The sequence below is a fragment of the Tenrec ecaudatus genome, chromosome 13 (genome assembly GCF_050624435.1).
Source record: "Tenrec ecaudatus isolate mTenEca1 chromosome 13, mTenEca1.hap1, whole genome shotgun sequence".
Classification (NCBI taxonomy): domain Eukaryota; kingdom Metazoa; phylum Chordata; class Mammalia; order Afrosoricida; family Tenrecidae; genus Tenrec; species Tenrec ecaudatus.
In genome coordinates, this window is record NC_134542.1 from 62,549,853 (window position 1) to 62,568,291 (window position 18,439).

General features: G+C 55.3%; 1 protein-coding gene and 1 long non-coding RNA gene across 3 annotated transcripts; both read right to left on the reverse strand.

The window, feature by feature from the left end:
• Nucleotides 1-1,444: 1,444 nt before the first annotated feature.
• On the reverse strand, nt 1,445-13,425 carry HOXD4 (homeobox D4). Of its 2 annotated transcripts, XR_012779350.1 has the most exons (3): nt 11,867-13,425; nt 10,898-11,316; nt 1,445-10,756 (listed from the first exon to the last, which is right to left on the reverse strand). XR_012779350.1 is itself a non-coding variant. In XM_075528900.1 (2 exons), exons 1-2 carry the CDS (start codon nt 12,300-12,302, stop codon nt 10,991-10,993), a joined length of 762 nt encoding a protein of 253 aa, XP_075385015.1. In that variant the 5' UTR covers nt 12,303-13,425; the 3' UTR covers nt 1,445-10,990. The 2 variants fall into 2 exon arrangements, 1 of the variants encoding a protein (XP_075385015.1); XM_075528900.1 differs by having other exon boundaries at nt 1,445-11,316.
• Nucleotides 13,426-14,823: 1,398 nt separating this feature from the next.
• LOC142424481 (uncharacterized) lies at nt 14,824-16,954 on the reverse strand. The gene is made up of 4 exons (XR_012779368.1): nt 16,548-16,954; nt 16,278-16,306; nt 15,752-16,006; nt 14,824-14,902 (listed from the first exon to the last, which is right to left on the reverse strand). It is a non-coding gene; the product is annotated as an uncharacterized LOC142424481 (long non-coding RNA).
• Between the last annotated feature and the right edge of the window lie 1,485 nt (nt 16,955-18,439).

Below are 18,439 nucleotides of genomic sequence, written 5' to 3' on the forward strand. Positions count from 1 at the left end.
TCTTGATGTGTGAATCCTGAGGTTGGCTACCTTGAGTTGCAGGACACATGGAGATGCGGAAATGCAGTGGAAACGGTTTTTTAATAACACACCCACTCACCACAATTATGTGTGTGTGATTTTTTTTTCTCCTTGAATTTGGTCTCACTAACTCTTTTTGGAGGCTCTGCGAAGTTCTGTTAATACTCTGTGGAGGCGAATCTGGAAGGAAATGGAAAATTCTCAGTGGCAGTCGGTTCTTTCTCACACATACTTACACGTCTAGAGGTTTGTCCCCCTTCGGGAGAGACATCATAGTCAATGTGACTGTTGTACAGAGTGCCCAGTAGACACTCCAGGCGCCTTCAGCCCGGCAGGCGGCAGGCAGAAAGAAGCCTCCCTGCGGTGGTCAGGGGAGTAGAGGGCCTGAACCCCTAAATCCTGAGCTAGATGGGGAGGGGAAGTCTGGTTGGAAGGAAGCACAGGACCCCCAAGGAGGCGGGCCCAGCCCCCACTCCTCCTGCTCCGGCCAAACTCGCCTTCCACCTGGTGCCCCAAACCCTGAGGCCAACCCTCTCCCCAAAGACAGTGGGGAGGAGGCGACAGTTAGGGCCACCAGAAACAGAAAGTGGACACGTGAGTGGGCCGGGGGCAGGGTGAGTGCGGGTCGGGCTGACACCCAGAGCCCTCATGCAAAGGGAGCTGGGCGCTGTCCCCTGGCTTGTGCATGGCGTCTCCTTGCGGGTTCCTAGGGTGGCCTTGAATGCCAGCCAGCAGCCACTGCACCCCTGACCCAGGCTGCCGGCGCCTCGGCTTGGGTCCTCCGGCAAGCGGCCTCAGAAACACACGTCCCCTTCCACCGCCACCCAAAAAGCACAGACCGACGCCCAGCCCGTCCCCACCAGGTGAAAGGAGACAGGCGCAGTCCTCCTCTCTTGTCTGCCCGTAGTTGGCAAACACTAAACCGCGCCCGGGAAAGCCCCACACGGAGCGTCCCGGGCCGGTGCAAGACCACAGGGCGCAGCCATATAAGCCTTTGCAGTGACCTTTGGCTCACGCGGCAATAACTCACCCCTTAATGAACACCCAACGGAAGCGCCTTGGAGAGATGCCGGCCGGGTTAAGCTCCTAACTTCGCACCCCGGCCTTCGGCCTTCGCTGCCCTGCCTGGCCAAGCAGGCCAGGGCAGCCACACCGCTCGCCTGCCGCCCCCCAGCCCGCTCGGCTGGGCGGGGCCCCGAGGGCGGCACGGCGGGGGCTCGAGGTACCCGGGATCTCTGGCTGGCGGGCCCTAAGCCTTTTTATATAATACATTCACGTGGGCGGACGTCAACTTTCGCTGCTTGATTATTTATTTATTTATTTATTTGGAAAAGGTGTTCCTTTAGAAATAGGAGGGTCCCTTCAGAAGAACTCCACAGGAAGGCCACCCAGGACCCCAGCCTCCCCCCTCCCACCACACACACAGACACACACACACACACACACACACACACACACACCATTGGTGGTGGGTGTAACTAAATTTTGTTTTCCCAGCCACGCCACGGACAACAGGGTAAGTTTGCTCTGTGCTTGGATAGGGGAAGGGGACCCCAAGTTGGCCAAAGTTAGCCAACACAGAACCTACCTCCTCTCCCACTACCCCTGCCAGTTGCCCACCCACTGTACAGCACCCGCCCAACTTCAGCCTCCGGTTCTCCGGGAATGGAAGGCTTAGTCTGTCTGGCTCCAGGCCACCAGCTCAAGTACCCTTTTCTCAGCCAGAAAGTAGGGGAGTGGAAAGAAGAGCAGTCAACGAAGTCGCTGTGAGCGGAGAGCTGGTCCCAGGCAGTCATGGCCGGCCACCTCTATCCCCCACCAGCACCCCCAAGAAACTCTAGGATGGGGCCAGTGTGTCACTGAGATGGGGATTATTGAAAATTTAGGGGAAGTTATAAGTGAGTGCTCCGTGGGGGCAAATGAAATGCTGCTCCCAGTAATTGGATTCAGCTGACTAAGTTGGCAGGCTCGCAGCTCCAAGGCAGCCAGCTAAGAAAAATGTCCAGCGACTTCTAAGTTCTGAGGGAGCCAGGCTCAGGCGATTGATAAAACAACTATACTGTTCCCCTTTGATGAAGATGCTTCTGGAAGTCCAACTTTGTCTACCTCGCACCCTACCCAGTTGCCCCTAAGCTAGTAGTGCTCCTTGCTTTCAGGGATCCAAGCAGGCCCAGTCTGGCTTGGCCATGTGGTGGTCCCATAAGCCTGGGAAAGACCTGGGCTGGGCTGTCCTTTCCATTCCAGCCAGAAGCAAGTAAACAAAAGTATGGGTGGGATTCTCAAATTGAAATATGATTTCCCTTTTAACTCTACATTCTTGGAGAGTAGGACCCAGGAACCCCAAACCTTTTCTCTGCCGCTTTGGCAGCCCTAGTCCTGGGTTCAAAGCTGAGCAAGTGTGTGGAGGAGCTTCCCTGACACTTCTGAACAGTTTGTGGATTCTCTTGAATTTAGGGGAAGAAGCTTCAGTAGGATATTCACCTCCCAGGAAAAAAGATTAAGCCAATGACAAGAGGTAAAGGCATGCATGTTGGGAGCTTGCTCCCAGAACAATGCAGGGAGCTGGCTGGCCACGGAGTTTATTTTAAATACATATAAATCAACCTGCCCAAGCCCAGCCCTGCAGCCCAAAGACACGGAATTAATATGACGTTCCATCTTACTTTAGCGGTGACAGTGGTTAAAAAAAAAGTTTGTTTTTATTCATTTCATTTTTCAACCTATTCTCCTAACTGCATATTGACCCCTAAAATACTTCCTCCAGTCCCCAACCTTATCACTGGACGCCACCCCCACATCTCCCCAAGCCTCCGGCCACCCACCCTCCAAGCCTGGGAAGGTAGTGTGTCCTCCTAACCTTTGGGTAGGCGGGGAGCATTCCCACAAAGCGCACCTCCTTACGATTAATCACCGTCCTCCATGTATATGTAGAAGTGCATCTAGGTCTACGCAGGCTGCCTCACCAATTGGCAATAATCAAGATCACAGATTACACAAAATAAATCATATTTAGTATCCCGCTCAGGGCGGCAAGCAGCCCCGCGCCCAAAGATTTTCATTCTGTCATGCAATTGCTTACCTGCATCCCAATTTATCATAAACCTGGTGTCCTCAGCCTCAGAGTGGGCGCCAGTGGGGGGCAGCGCTAGCCTTCCCCCTTTGTCTGCAGTCAACACTGTCCCAACCCTGGTCTTGCGCGCTCGCAGACGCAGCCATATACCGGAGCACACGGAATTCCCGGTAGAACGGAACCAGGCTGAGGTTCAACTACCAATAAACGCCGGAGGAACCAGTTCGCAGTCCCCGAGCTAGCTTCCCCTGCGCTGAGCGTCGGGCCTGCCACCCGCCAGTCTGTCTGTCCGCTCCCAGGGCCAGAGCGTTGGCCACCCGAGCCCCCACCCGCTCCTGGGTTCCAGCCCAGCCCTCCTCGGCCCCCCCAGAGCTCGGGGTTTGTTTTGCTTTCAGAACGTGGTCCTTTCTAGATTTGGAGAGAGCCCCGGAAACCCCCTCAAGTCGGGAAACACAGGCGCTGCCTTCAATTGCGAGCATATTTGTTCACGTGACCCCAGAGAAGCTTGTACTGATTGAGGCTGAAACTTTCACGCCATCCAGCCCCAGAGCGCAGCCAGGCCTGGGGGCTGGGAGGGGGGGTTCGAGGGTGCAGAGAGCCGGGGACCTTGCCTCCAACAGACTAGGGTGGGTGTGGGGCAGCAGCTAAACCCCAGTAGGAACCTCTGGGGGCTCACCCAGCCTGGTGGCCAGCTGTGACCCGGGGGTGCTGAACGTCTCTGCCCGTGTGACCCCTGCCCTGGCCATCCTGCAGACAGACCCCGGGTGGGAAACTTTAGAAGTGGGCTCTCCCAGAGGCGCTCCTGGGTGCGGCTGTGGAGCAGCAGGGAACAGGGTTCTCCCCCAGCCTGGGTCGCCGCCTCGCACGCACCCAGCATCCTCCCTTGGGGGTAGGCGCCCTCATCCCCGGAAGAGGCAGGTCCGTGGTGGCCTGGCTCCACTCAGGTCCCAGCCCGGTCACTCCCGGGGAACTCCACCACTATGGCTACCTCTGCTCCAGACCTGGCTCTCGCAGCAGAAACAGCAGCGGGGGAGCTTCGGGGAGCCAGGGGGAGTGCCGGCCAGAGGAATCGGCTGGGAAGCTGAGCAGACCCGGCTGCGGCGCCCCGCGCACCTCCGGCTCTGGCCAGGGTCTGGGGAGCCAACAGGCTCGGGGGCTCGGCCGCGGCCTCCCGCGTCTTGCGGCGCCTCCTGGAAGGCGAGGGGGCCGCGGCATCCGCCAGGCTGGGCTTCACCGGCGGCCCAGGGGCTGCTGTTTTACCAAAGCTCGGTTGAAACTGGGTCCCAGACCGCTTGCAGGGGCGGGAGGAGGGCTGGGATTTGCTGTAAGCTTTCTGCTTGTGGGACGAAGAGCGCAAACGAAGAGCCCGCTTCGGGTGTGAAGAGAGGTCCGCACCCTTCACCCCAGCTTGACACGCACCCCGGAACCCCACACCACGTGGGGATCTGAACCCCGTTCCCGGAGGAGGCTCCCTTTCATGCTTCTCAAGACATCGGGCGTGGAGCCCATTCCCTGCAGCCGCTGGCCCAGTCTGGATGTGCGAGAGTGCCCAGCAGCCACAGAGAAGCAGGAGGAAGTGGGGAGTGTTCCCGCATCCCGACTTCAGAAGAAGGTTCCAGAGGATGGGTCTCGGGCGCCAGGCTCAGTCCTGTCAGGCAGCCAGAGCTACTCCTTTTGTTCACCTGGCTGGGTCTGGCCGGAGCCCACTTCAAGTGTTTCTCTGAACCTGGCGGTGGGTGTCCCCAGGCCACCCCCCACCCCGTGGGCCCCTTCCCACCCCCAGCCTCCCTCCCGCCAGGGGCCAGAGGGTAGGGGTGGGGGGGTGCAGTAAGTGTTAATCCCCAGCCAAAGAGGGGGGCCTCTTTGCGGGGAATTTGTCTCCAGGAAAGGATCTAAAACTTCTTCAGTCGGAGCATATGTTCATAGAGCAATAAACCGGAAAGATTTACAGTCCTCGCCCGGCCCCCAACAGCCTCGCACCCTTTCAGGAATTACTTACGATGATTTATCACACCAACCCGGGCAATTGTCACACTGATAAAATAGCCCGGGCCGGTGCCCGCCAAGCCCAGGCCTGGAGAGGCTGCTGGCTGCTGGACTGCGGGCAGGTTGGGGAAGCTTGCGGCTTCCTCTCTGGGCCTAAGAGGGGAAGTCAGGGTGGGTTGGAATAGGTGGAGGTGGGTGGGGGGCGAGAGGGAAGCCAATTCTCATTGAGAAACCAAACCAAACCAAAAAGCCAGCAGCTCCCAGAAAGCGCCCGGAATCTGCTCCGGAGTCACTCGCAAAGCACATAAACATTTGTCATCTTTGAATAATTGAATTAATGTGTTATTGTTTGAATGTATAATTCATAAGGGAGGAAACTTTGTCTCCGTCCTGATGGGGGAAATATATACACACCCCAAAAGAAACCCAAACACACGCATACAATCCCCGAACCTCCGCTGCACGCCGGTAGCCCCGGCTCGCCCAAATCAGCCTCCACGCCAGAGGCTGCGGCGCAGGCGGACAGTCGGCGGCGCCCTCCCGCCGAGGCCGGCGGCGAGCCAGCCCAGGGAGCCGCACCGCGCGGCCGGCCGGCCGGGGCTCGCCCAGCCCAGGCGTCGTGGGGCACGGAATCTGGAATCTTCGCCGCCGCCGGAGGAAGAGAAGGCGGCAATGGGAGCCAGTAGGAGGGGCAGCCTTTGCAACTGGCGCTGGCCTCCCCACACCCCTTCCCGGAGGTGTCCCCCTCCTCCGCTTGGGCGGCAGGGACTTCTCCCCCTGCCTTTAGTTCCTAAAAAAAGAAGAAAACCAAGAAAGAAAGAAGTGGAGAAGGAGACAGGCAAGCACCTCGCTGGAGAGGCAGAAGTCGGCGAGCCTGGGTGGGGAGGGAGGCGAATGGAGACGCCACTCAGAAATCATTAGCCCTGGGTTAAAACCTGCCTGGGGTAAAATTTCAACTCGATTTTATAGCCTTCTATTATGACGCAAAGAGAAATTTACGACCCTCGCTTAAAAAGGGGGCCGGGGCCTTTTCTCACCAGTTTAAGAATAGGCGGCAGATGCCCTGACAGCGACCATTGTTCCCGGTAGACACAGGCGACCGGGCAACCTCGGCCCGCGTGCGCCAGGCGCGTCCCCAGCCCGGCCGGTTTTTTGTTTTTTTTACAACTGTTGTCTCTGAGCCGCCCGCGTGCACCCTCGCCCCTCACCCCTTGCACCCTCGGGCGCGCGCGCGCGCGCACACACACACACACTCGTGCGCGCACACACCCACTCGGCCGCTCTCGGTAATTTTTCATAAGTGCAAAGCTCTGCTGAACCCAAAGGTCACCGTCCAAGCCACTAACAACTTCTCGCGGCGCGCGGTTCCAAATCAGGAAGCAAAGGGACCGATTTATCAGCGGCCTTGACAGCTAAGTTCATTAAGGATTTAAATCTGCAGAAATAAAAGTCGCCAAAATATTTACCTGGCGGCCGCGCGCTCCCGAAGCCCACTGCCGGGCCGGGTGGCAGGGGCGCGGCGCGGCCCCCTGGGCGGCTGATATTCCTGGGATCCCTGCACTTTCCGTCGGAGAGAGCCCTTTGCGTGGCAGATTAATGACGACTCCGTGTTTCTTAAGGGACGTGCTGAATTAATTATTTCGCCAATCACGTGGTCGGGACTTGAAGAAATCTATTCTTATCATCTTCCTCGCACTTTGAAAATTCGCCCGGTTCTGAAAGGCCCTCTCTCGGCGACCGGCGAGCCCTAGCGGCCCAGCCCGGCGCGGGGGGCAGGGAGGGGTCCCCAACATGGCGGGCAGCGCCGTCTGCCGAGGGTCTCGGTCACTGGACTGGACTCGGGCGGGCTCCGTGGCCGTCGCTGCGCTTCCTCCTCCTCCCGGGATTCAACACACACGGTGGGATTGATGTATCGGTGGGCACAGGAGGAGCCATTAACCAGAGACGGGCAGAGGACAGTCATAAAATGTGTCTGAATATTTCAACTTCGCGCTGCGCACTTATAAATACACATGTCCACGCGTCTGGGACGAGCCCTCCCATATATTAAGGACACATGTCTGATTTTATGCATTCTGCTCATTTCCTGTCAAGATGGAACACCCTCCCCTGCCCCCACCCTATTTCTTTCAGAACTCCTGTCTTGGCTCCTCTTCAGGGAGACACAAGTCCGTGTGTTAAAAAGTTCTGGGGGCGTGGGGGGCGGGGAGAGAGTGTAGGGGCCACTGCTTGAGAGGGGCATGTTGATCCTTGTCTGAGGTGTGCAGGGGACCAGGTGTGGTGGGCCATGGCGGCTGGAGGGACAGGTGCTGGGGACCCAGAAGGAGTCCTAAGATTGCAGGCCAAGAGGTCAAGTCAGAGCAGCAACCCAGCCCCCAGAGCCAGTCCAGACTCAGCACGCACCCCTCAAGGGAGGCCTGAAGGTCTGTGGCCCAGCACTTCACAAAGAGCTCCTCTCTGATGGCTCCAAGGCTGATTGGAGGGAGGGAGGCCTGACAGGGCCCAAGTAGAGTCTCCCTCTGGTCAGGCCAGGGACTTCCTCTCCCTGCAGAAAACAATGCTCACTGCCCAACTTAGGGTTCTCAGTGCTTACAAACTCTCATGGCTTGGCAGGGGAGGGGGGGAGAGCAGATGAGGGGTAAAACCTTGCAAAGCTCAACATTCACACTTTCTAAGACACCTTGCAGAAAATCAGAAACTAACTTGTCTCTCTGAATGTCAGCTGGAGAAGACTATGGAGGCACCAAACAGGAGAGGGAGGTTTCGCTACACTTTTTATTATTTCAAATATAGATTGGTGTATGACATCAAAACTACAGGCAACAATCAGTATAAATAATACTTTAATCAGTGGCAGCAAAACATTAGTCAATTCTATTAGAAAAAGTACCTCTTGTGAACAGACACCATGAAGCTGACTGAAATGTCATCTCACAACAAAAGGCTGCAATGGACAAAGTGGGGTGGGGGTCTGAGGGGCAAGCACTCCCTCACCCCCCCCCAAGCCAACCCCCTTCCCAAGACAAACTTTAAAATAAAAATAAACACAACAAAACAAAACACTTCTGGCTCATATTTGGGGAAACAAATCATAGCAAATGGGCAGTGAAATCTTTCCTCTCCACATCTAGCTTTCTCCAGAGCAGATGGAAACTCAGTTCCTTCCTGAAGGGGGTTGGGGGCACCTTGCCCCTCCCCTGCCTCTAGCCTCTGGGCCCAAATGGACAGTGGCTGGGGTCCTAGTGGGACCTCAAGATTGGGGGCTGCCCTCCAAGCTCCATTAACATTTCAAAAGATGATCCTTCGAAACTGAGTAGGCGAGCTGGGACTTAGAAACAAAGAAGTTGTTTCTGGGATGAAGTTACTTTGCAAAAGTAGGGGGGCTATGTTTCAGAAGCTTGGCTTTTTTTTTTTTGTTTCTTCTTCCTCATGAAAACAGGCCTGTTAGCTTTCCTTTGGGGTAGGAGGGAAGGTAGTTAAGCAGTTATGGTATTTGGACTGAAGCTGGGGTGAGTAACTGGAATTTATGGGGAGAGGAGGAATCTATATAATCATCTCTATTATAGACATGTAGTTGGGTGCTGTGAAAATATAGCCTTTCCCCTCCCCCTCTAGGAGATGCTTCAATGTATTCACAGATGAGTGTTTTAGGAAGAAAGAATCTTAGCAACTCTCCAACTTGCCTGTGGATAGCAGCTCCTTTCAAACGCTACCTCTAAAGACCGCTCTCTCCAGCGGGAGAGGGGAGAAGAAGAGAAGGGGAGTCAGAGTCCAAAAGGTTAAGGGTTTAGAGGTCAGTCCTCCCGGCTGAAATACAGCTAATCGAATAGAAAATTTGTCCTCTGGATGAACCTGATTCTGTAATTTAGCCGAACTTCAGTAAAATACCTTTTCAGCTTCTCAACGTGAGGGCGTCAGAAAAACGACGTCTTGACTATGTATGAACTCTGTGCTTTTTGTCATAGAAACAATGATGGGAATAATGCAGGAATATCCATCTTTAATATCCCGACGTGGCGATATTCAAGGATTGCCATGTGCAAGTCTGAGAGCCAGGCTCACCCCAAGGAGAGACAAAGAGCTGTCCCCGGGGTCTGATACAAAAGACTGGGCTTGGAAGACACTTTAGAGACGCCGAATTTCAGCCTAGGGACGCCAGTGAATACCTGCCCACAGCTCTCAGGAGACCCCAAAGCAAAGAACAGGCCTGCAGAGAGAGCTCCCTGCCCCCATGGTTTAGATATATTCTTGAAATTATCACCAAAACCTTCCAAAATGTTCTGAAGCATTGACAAAACAATACAAGTCCCCAGTCTTTCGCTCTTTTTCAAGCCCAGCTCTTTGCCCTCCCTGTCATGTCACTATAACCAGGGGTCTCTTTTTTGGAGCCCAAGGCTTTGGGGTTTAAACTTTCAAAGTCTGATTTCATTTGAGTAGATGAGCTCTTTTCTCCTTATCCATCAGGGCCAGCATTTTCGCACACTGAGTGTTGACCCCTTCTGGGGCAAGGCATCAGAAAGCTGGTTGGGGAAGTAATTCGGAGAGTGTTTTTTTTTTTTAACCACTCTTCTTAAAGGCCAGGAAGAGGACCTGAAAACTTTTACACTTTATCCAATTGCTGTTTCTAATTAATAGTTTGGGTGGGGCAGGGGTGGGAAAGGTTTTTTGATTTGCTTAAAGGGAAAAAGGAAAACTTCAGAAAGGGGAAAAGGCCGTAAGACCAACTTTTGTTGACTTCTAGATTCATTTCCCCCCTTTCTTATTTAAAGCAAGGCGTTCTCCTTGCCTCCCTACTTTCTCTCTGGTGCATAGCCCCTCCCCCACACAGGTCATACACCAATTCCTATAAAAGGCAGCTATGTGGGGCATTTGGAATCCAGTTGGAACAGAAAATCCAGTCATGATCTAAGGACCCAGAGCATAGAAGTTTTGTTTTCCTTTCCCAGAAGGAAACTGTTGGGCCATTTGTCCCATCTCGCCCCCCCCCACACACACACTTAATCACTCAGAACTGGTTGTAAGCACAGAGCTGGGGGGTGGTGGTGCAAAAAGCACACATGGAAATATATTTTTGAGAAATCAACTTTAAGTGGATCCTTTGCTTCTTTATAAAAAGGTTAAGGGCCCCCTACACCCCTTTCTGGGTCGGGAGGAGGGGGAGGAGTTCAGAAGGAAGTGCACTCCGGGTGGACTCTGCTCCCTGAGACACAGCCTGTTTCATTCACCCTCTTTAAATTTTTGGCATGAAGGTGTCATTTATTTCTGCACCCCATCTCTCAACAAATAAATATTGAAGTCAGTGCAATCCAAACACAACAATCTGCTTCTACCCCCTTCTTCCTCTGATGACTTGGGACAGGGGGCAACTGGGAGCAAAACGTTTGGGTTTTGAGCTTTTTCAAGTCACACTGGGACTATGCAGACTACCGGGACGTTCAGACGTCCTGCCCCAGTTCTGCGACCTCCAGAGAGAGTCCCGCACCTTAACGTCCTTCCCCACCGGCCCACCATCCCCCAATGATTACACCACAAAGCACCCTGGAGGGGCAGAGCGGCCGAGAGAATCGCCAAATACACACTGGGATAAAGCTTCCAACCTTCATCTGCAAATTCAAAATCCAACAGCTGAGATTTTCAGGAGTTTAATGACTCGCCAAGGTTTTCTGTCCTCAGTAGCTCCTGCCATATAATAATAAACTTAAAGAGAATCCTGCCCCCCTCCCAGCCCCTTTCCCCACTCCAGGGAGGGGGCTGCCCTCGGTCAGGATGCGAACCTAGTCCGAGGGCGGCCTGCTTGTCCCAGGTCCACCCCCACAGTACCTTAGAGCCCAGCGAGGTGACAGCAGGCCTGGCTGCCCTAGTGGCTTCGGCTCGCCGGGAGCACAGGGAGGGATGGGCCCAAGGTCCCCACTCCTATAGGGTCGTCAGGTCCGTATGGTGGTCTTTGGCCAGCGGCTGCAAAGGCTGGCCCGAGGCGGCGGAAGAGGCGCAGGAGGAGGACGAGGAGGACCTGCCTTTCGTGTTGGGCAGCTTGTGGTCCTTTTTCCACTTCATTCTCCGGTTCTGGAACCAGATCTTGATCTGGCGCTCTGACAGACACAGGGTGTGCGCGATTTCAATCCGACGGCGCCGCGTCAGATACCTGTTAAAATGGAATTCCTTTTCCAGTTCTAGGACTTGCTGCCGCGTGTAGGCCGTCCGGGACCGCTTGGGCTCCCCGCCCGTGTAGTTGGGGTTCACTGCGAGACAAAACAGACAGCACAGCCAGGTCAGCGCTCGGTCACCAGTTAGGCCCCTCGCCACCGCCACTCACTTCCTGGCGCGCCCCGCGGCCCGCGCCCTCCCGCCGCCCTGCAGCTCCTTCCTCCTTCCCGCCCGCCCGCCCTCCAGGGCGCACACGCTCCCTCCCACCCAGCCACCCACGCCCCCAGGCTCGCGCCGCAGGATCCCCTCCTGTGCTCCCCGCTCCCGGGCCCACCACCAGCTCCCGAGTCCCCACGCATCTTGGAGCCCCCCTCTTCTCCTCCACCGAGTTCCCTGGGCTCTGCAAATGGAGTCCTCCCCCACCCCACCCCCATCCCCACCCCCTTTTGCGCCCACAGCCAAGCAGCCTGCCACATGGTCCCGGCCTGTTCCCTGAGCGATAAAAATTTATGGGGAGAGTAATTGCGGCGCCCATTGCAGCCCTCCACGCCCCCAGTCCCTCGCACCTCCCGCCCGGGGGGCCCCAGGCCGCGGTCCCAAGGAGCCGAGGGCCGGCCCCGAGATGACCGGGGCTCTGCGCCTCACCCGAATTCACGTGCACCTTCTTCATCCAGGGGTAGACCACCGCTGGCTGCTTGAGGGCTGTCCCGGGGGCTGGCTGCTTGGGGCCGCCCGGCTGGCTGCAGGCCCGGGCAGGCGGCAGGGGCGCGGGCGGGGGCGCCGGGGGCGCCGGGCACGGCTCTCCGGGGGCGCCGTAGTGGCCTCCCGGGCCACTGGCCTCCGGCCCTTGAGCCCGCGCCGGCAGCGCCGAGCCCGGCCCGGGGCCGCCGCCTCCGAAGGGCTGCTCGCCGAAGTCGGGTCGCGGGTAGAGCCCCGGGGGCTGGAAGTCGGCGCCCTGCGCGCTGCCGCTGTAGTAGTCGGGCCCCTGCTCGCCTAGGTAGCCACCCTGCAAGTACTCCTCGCACGGAGGGAACTTGGGGTCCACATACTTGGAGTTCACCATATACGAACTCATGGCCATTAATTTCAGAAGGTAGAAAATACTAATTTTTCTCGTGTTGTCTTTTTTTCTCCTTCCATAGGGCCCTCCTACTGCTGTCAACTGAATAAAGTTGGGCAGCCATGTGACCAGGCCAGCCAATGGCGAGGGAGCGAGTTTATCACCGGGTTGGTGAGCATCTCATAATATTCTCAAATTTAACTAAATAACATACGTGTAATCAAGTGACTCGCTGCGGCACATTTGAGGGCACCGGCCAGATGTTAACGTAGCTCCATACTCCAGCATCCCGGCCCCCCCCCAGGTAACCCCAGCTTTTGTCTGCCACTGACTTTGCTAACCTTCGGTGCCCTCTCCGGTTTACCCCCACCTGGAAGCAGCCCCCTAAAGTGGGCACAGTTCAAGGGGGAAGGAAGAATCCCCTCATACGAAGTGGGCCGAAAGGGGGGAGGAATGAGAGGGGGGTGGGTGGGAAGTAGGGGGGAGACCCAGACCTGGACAGAGGGCCCCAGGCGGGCAGGGCTCCCTCTTGCCCAGCCCCCAGAGTGAGGATTCTACAAAGGCCGACTCCTGGCTTTGTCCTCCTCAGGGTCACCCAAAAGTTACCAGAATGCGGCCAGCCTGAATCAAATTAGGCAATGAGTAACTGCCCGGCGCGGCCTCTGCGGTGCCCAGGCTCCAAAGGCGGCCTTGCTGCGTGGAGCGCCTGGGGTTGCCCTGAGGCCACGCAGGGACTGGGGGTGAGCCAGGAAAATGGTGAGGACACGCTGATACCATCCAAATGGGTCCCAAAGGTGGCCGCAAGCCGTCTTTTCTGGCCAGGCCCTAAATGCAGGGAGCCGCTGGTGTTGGATGCCTTCCAGCCCCACACCCTTGGGAGGCAGACCTGGAGGGGTGGCTGAATGGCTTCCCCGCTGGTTATCCAGCCCCCCAATACCTAGCTCTTTGGCCTAAATGGGGCTCTTTGCTGCACCGACAGAAGCCACTGTTTAAAGGTGAAGAGCTTCTGAAAGGGACAGGCAGCTCGGTGTCACCAGGCTAACGGATCCTCCTGGAGGCCAAGGTATCAGACAGAAAGATGCTGACCAGCCGGCGGTCTCAGCCTCCACTTTGGGCTCCAGCAATTTCAGAGAAACGGTGAAGTTTTTGCATCGACCATATATTCCCCTAGAATCGAATCTGTGACTACGTGGATACCACACAAATTCGGTTCTACAGGGTATATATAGACAACGTGACAACCCCGCTGGGTACTGCCGGGAGCTGGTACCCAGACTGCTGCCAGCCCCCGGCCTCTTCTTCCAAGCTGCCAGGGACCCACGGAGTTCTTGGGGCTTCAGAGATGGGTCAGTGATCCTGGTGGGCTTGGTGGCAATTTGCACCAACGAGGGCATTCTTCTTACAAAAGAAAAGCACCGAAAATAATAAGAGATAACTCACCCAGAGATGGAAGATTTATCACCACCTCGTTTTAGAATCCAAACACACCCACTCACCCTTACCAAGTGGTATTTTCCAGAACTACGCAGAAGAAAAGGAGACGCGAGAGGAACATATATCCACGACCTAGGTCTCTTCTCTCACTTCAGGACGGCTACCAAAACGAGTTCCTCCAGGATGTCCCGCCTTTACCTTGCAGAATCCTGGGCCCGGCTGGCCTCTTCCTTCTCCTCCGAGGCTGCTGCCGCCGCTGCAAACCGGGAGGCCTCCGCTGCTGGCAGAAGCCGCCCTGGGCTAGGGCAGGCACGCTAATGCTGAAGGGCAGGGCGAAGGGTCATTCGAAATCATTTACAAACATATCACAAAGTTTCACTATTTTTGCTTCGCCTACAGCAGCGCGCAAGAGTACAAAAGTTCACGAATTGAATCCGCTCCTGCCCCCCAGCACTGTCTCGGATTGCCCCTCCGCTCAGGGCACCCTGGGCGCAGATGTGATGAGGACCTGGGCCACATCAGGGGCAGAAGAATGCCTGGGCTCAGGTGGGGCTCCTAGAGCCCTGATCATGACAAAGATGGCTTATTTTTTGTTGTTGTTTTAATTTTTTTCCTTTTAAAAAAATCCTCACGATTTTAAAATTGCTTGCAAGTCACAGAGCTGGCCTGGTGGGGTAGGGCAAAGAGAGCCTGCCCCCACCCGTGTACCCCTAGCCTAGTCAAAATTGGTATACTTTTACTAATTTATTTTGACCTGGTAATTCTTTGGTTTAGCTATTTTCTGGGGATTTCCTGGGTGCCAATTCTAACAATGACTCTGAAGTTCTCCTACTCCCAATCCCAGGAGAGCTCCCTGCCCTTTCCCCCCCAAACCAGGTTGACCCTAATCAAGCACTTCCCTCCACCCATCTTCCTGGGGACACACGCCCCCCCCCTTTATCCAGGCAAATCAAGGAGCCTGCAGGGCTCCGTGGGACAGGGAAGAGGGTGCACATTTTCATATTTGTTAGACGCTGTGACCTGCATTTCACCTTATTGCTCGACTTGTTCAGACAGGTCAAAGCCAACGAGTTATTGATGAACAAAAGCGTTAAATATTCACCTCCTGCTCCACTGCTCCTCCAAACGCTTTTGATCTGCTTTTTTTGCTGTGTTCAACTACAGGGCGTCTTGCAAGGCAGGAACCTCTGCAGAGATAAGGCACCCAGTGCCAGGGGCAGGAGTGGGATGGAGGTGAGACCTGAGAACCTGAAGGGTGCCAGATTATTTCGCCTGGAGTCCGGAAACCTTATTCACTTGAGTTGGCCTACCTCTGGACTGGAGTTGCCTGCTTGGCTGGATCTCCACTCCTAGGGGTGAGCAAGCCCCCAGGGGTCTAACTACCATGCCCAGCCTCACTGGGCACTGAGAGCTGGCCCAGAGACAAATTTCCTGCTGCTGAGGGGGCTTCTAGCCATCGAGTTGAGGGGACTCTTCCAATCACCTTCCCACATCCCATTGCCCATTAAAGCAGAATCCTTTCAGTTGGCAGAGAGGGGGGGCCCCCAGCCCCCTCCCCCACTGCTTCTTTCTCCACTCTTCCCACCTATTTGAAAATAAAACAATGAACACCATACTAATCCCAAGGAGGTGGGCCTCCTAAAGATGTCACAGGCCTCTCAGAAATGTACCTGTCCCCCACCCCCTACCTCCATGACATATGAAACCCCGAAAGATGAAAACCTCCAAGTCTAGGTCCTAAGGGTCTCTGTCCCAGGCTGCATCCCCATCCTCCCACACACCCCTTGCCCCCAGTATCCCAATCCTGGTTTCCCGGGGTTCCAGCGGCTTAGTCATAGCGAAGGTCTTCAATTCTTCAACTGCATTTTGCAGAGAAGGGGAGGGGAATGAGAGTGCCCGAAGAATCCCCTCCAGCTCAGCCCAGGCCCCCCAGCCCAGGGCCCACACTGCCCGGGATGCAGAGGGGAGGATGGGGCGGCGTGTTCCCGTAAAGCTCAGAATTCTCAGCCATTCCGAAACTGGCCAACCCAACATACCCACAGCCAAAGAGGGTTAGATCTTTCTGATGAAAAACACGTGAATAAAAGTCAGCACGCGGGCGGGCTCGCACGCCGGAGAAGGTTGGCCTGGCTGGACTGAGTTGGTCGCGCGGCAGCAGCACTTCCGAGGAGGTTCAGTGGCGAGGAGAGGCAAGGCGAGGCAGGCTCGCCAACATGGGAATCCAGCGGGCTGCTCATTAGCAGCAAGCTTTTCACGAAAGTATGCTTGAGGCGGTGGGGCTGGGGCTGCACCTGTATGAGCAAAAAAGGCCCGGGGAGGCTCAGGAGGACCAGAAAGGTGGTCCCCCGTGGTCCCCCCATAAGGCAGGTAGGCCCCAAAGAAGCTTTCCAGGCATTCAACTGAGGGCCTCCACCACCCAGAACTAGTTCTGCTCCCCACCCCAGCCGGGGGAGGCAGGGCCACGCGCTGCCCCTGCCACTCACCCACTGTCCCTGCCACTCATCTAGGGCCTTCACCGCTACCTCTTCAACATTCATTTGGGAGAAAGGAGAAGGTACTTACAGGGTCTGCTCCTCTCTTGATTCCCAAACCTGTTGCAATAAAAGCGGGGTCATTCAGTTCTACAGGACAGTAAAACAGAGATGGATGATATGCAGAAAAATGACAAGGCCCAGACACCCCACCCCAATACCCAGACCTCCCCACTTCAGGGTCCCCCTCCCCCCAAGCATTGCAAAAAGTTCCCAGCAGAGTGGAAGATCTGGGTCCCCCAGGGCAGACCCACAGAATCTGGGAGAGTGTGGCTCTGGGCACCCTTGGGCAAAGACTTACTGTTTGCTTGGACTGTCTCAGGCTGCCCATAATAGGGGGTTCCCAGTGGGAAAACGGGAAGCAAGGCGAAAATGGGCCTTTGTGTGTTTCCTTCTGCGCTGTCTGCCTGCCGGCCCAGTGGACGCAAGTCTATGGGAGTGGGGTGGGGGTGGCGGGTGTTAAGCAGCTCTCCATTGGTCCCCCACCCCAGCACCCTGTCCCTCTCATGGGAACAATTCAGCACCCCTTTCCAGGTTCAGGTTGGTTTCAAATTTCCAGTTCCAACCAGTGACACTGCCCCACCTCAACCTTTCCCCTCCCCAAAGGAAGATCTCTCTTGTCTGGGGCTTGCCTTCCATTTCTGCTCCAATTCAAAACAAAGAGCCATTTCCAGGGGAAATGAGGACCCAAATGATAAGCAAGGAGGAGGAAAATCAATGGTTTCAAAGGTAAAGGCCCTGCTTCAGATTGTTATCCAGCTCTCTGGGCTGACATCAATGTCGCAGCTTCACAGCTGCGTGGCTGAAGAGAGTCCAGGGCTCCCTCCCAAGGCACGGTCCCCCCAGTAGCTGCCATCCCGCCCAGTGTAAGTTTACAGTCACTCCAGTTTGAGGCCAGGGTGGCAGTCTCTGAGAAATCTAAGGGGCAAAGCCCCATCTTGGTTGGACCCCATTCTCTCTCCACCCCCACCCCCCACCAGACCACCACTGTTTTTATTCCACCTCTGAAGCGCAGGTCCCATCCTGGGGAGAAGACTCTCTAAAAAAGTGGGCGCCCTCAGATCATAACTTTCCATGTTCAGAAAAGAGGGAGGAGAGAGCCTGGCATCTCCTCTATAAATGTTTCATAATTTAGATGTAGGCGAAAATCCCAACGAACTTCTTTGGGATTTTCTCCTCACCCCAGATGGGACAAGAACAGGGCAGAGAATTCCCCTTCCCTGGAGTTGTCTCACAGCAGAAAATAATAAGGGACTTACTGTTTTTTCTCTCCCAGTGGAGGGGAATTGGGAGGACAGCTGCCTCCTTCTGAGCCTGGCCGCTGGCTGGAGCCTCTCGCTTTCCTATTGCTGCTCCAGGAACGGAGCATGTGCACTTGTATGCTCTTAACCTAATTTATGGTGGGAATTATATTTTGGCTTGTCAACTCTCAGGCCATAAAACAAAGTTTATTGGAATCACGTGCTTGTAAATAGCCACTCAGGTCCCTTCTGTGCAGAACCATAAATAACCTTCTGCTTTAAACTTTTATTCCCTAAATAAAGGTTCATGGCAACTGTTCCCTCCGATTTAAATAGTCCCAAATATCCAGCATGCAAGGGAGGTCATGTTCATATCAATACCCCCCGGGCTTTTCAAATAGCATCTTTTCAGAGGAGGCTGGGTAAGTTGGGACATAGTGTGCTATTTGGTAAAGGCTGGTTGGTGGCCATGGCTTATGGCTCTTTGGCTGCATTCACTGTGAGTACCGTCACCTCCTTTATTTCAATCCTTCTCTAGTGCTAGATGTGCAAAGAAATAAAGAAGAAAGCCAACGGCCACTTCTTGCATGGGAGATATTTGAAATTTTGTCGGAGCTTCAGTCGGGAGAGAGAGTGGTTGGGAAGAGGCTGGGAGGGCTTGGGGGGCGGGGGTAGCTGTGGGATTTAACACTTGGCTGTATTGTTATGGACGGCTGAGGGAAAGAAAGTTGAAGGTAGCTTCAGGCCTCCGGGGCTTCTAGGATTTGCTTAGATCTGAAAAGGGAAGTCTTTGTAAGTGACCAAACTGCTTAAAACAGCAAGACTTGGGGTTTGGTAAAGTGAGAAGTGGAGAATAGCCCCTATCGGAATCTGTGGCAACTGAAGCTCTAAAGAAGGCTATAAAACAATAAAACAGCCCTGGTGTGAAGGGGACAGGGTGTGAGGAAGCAAA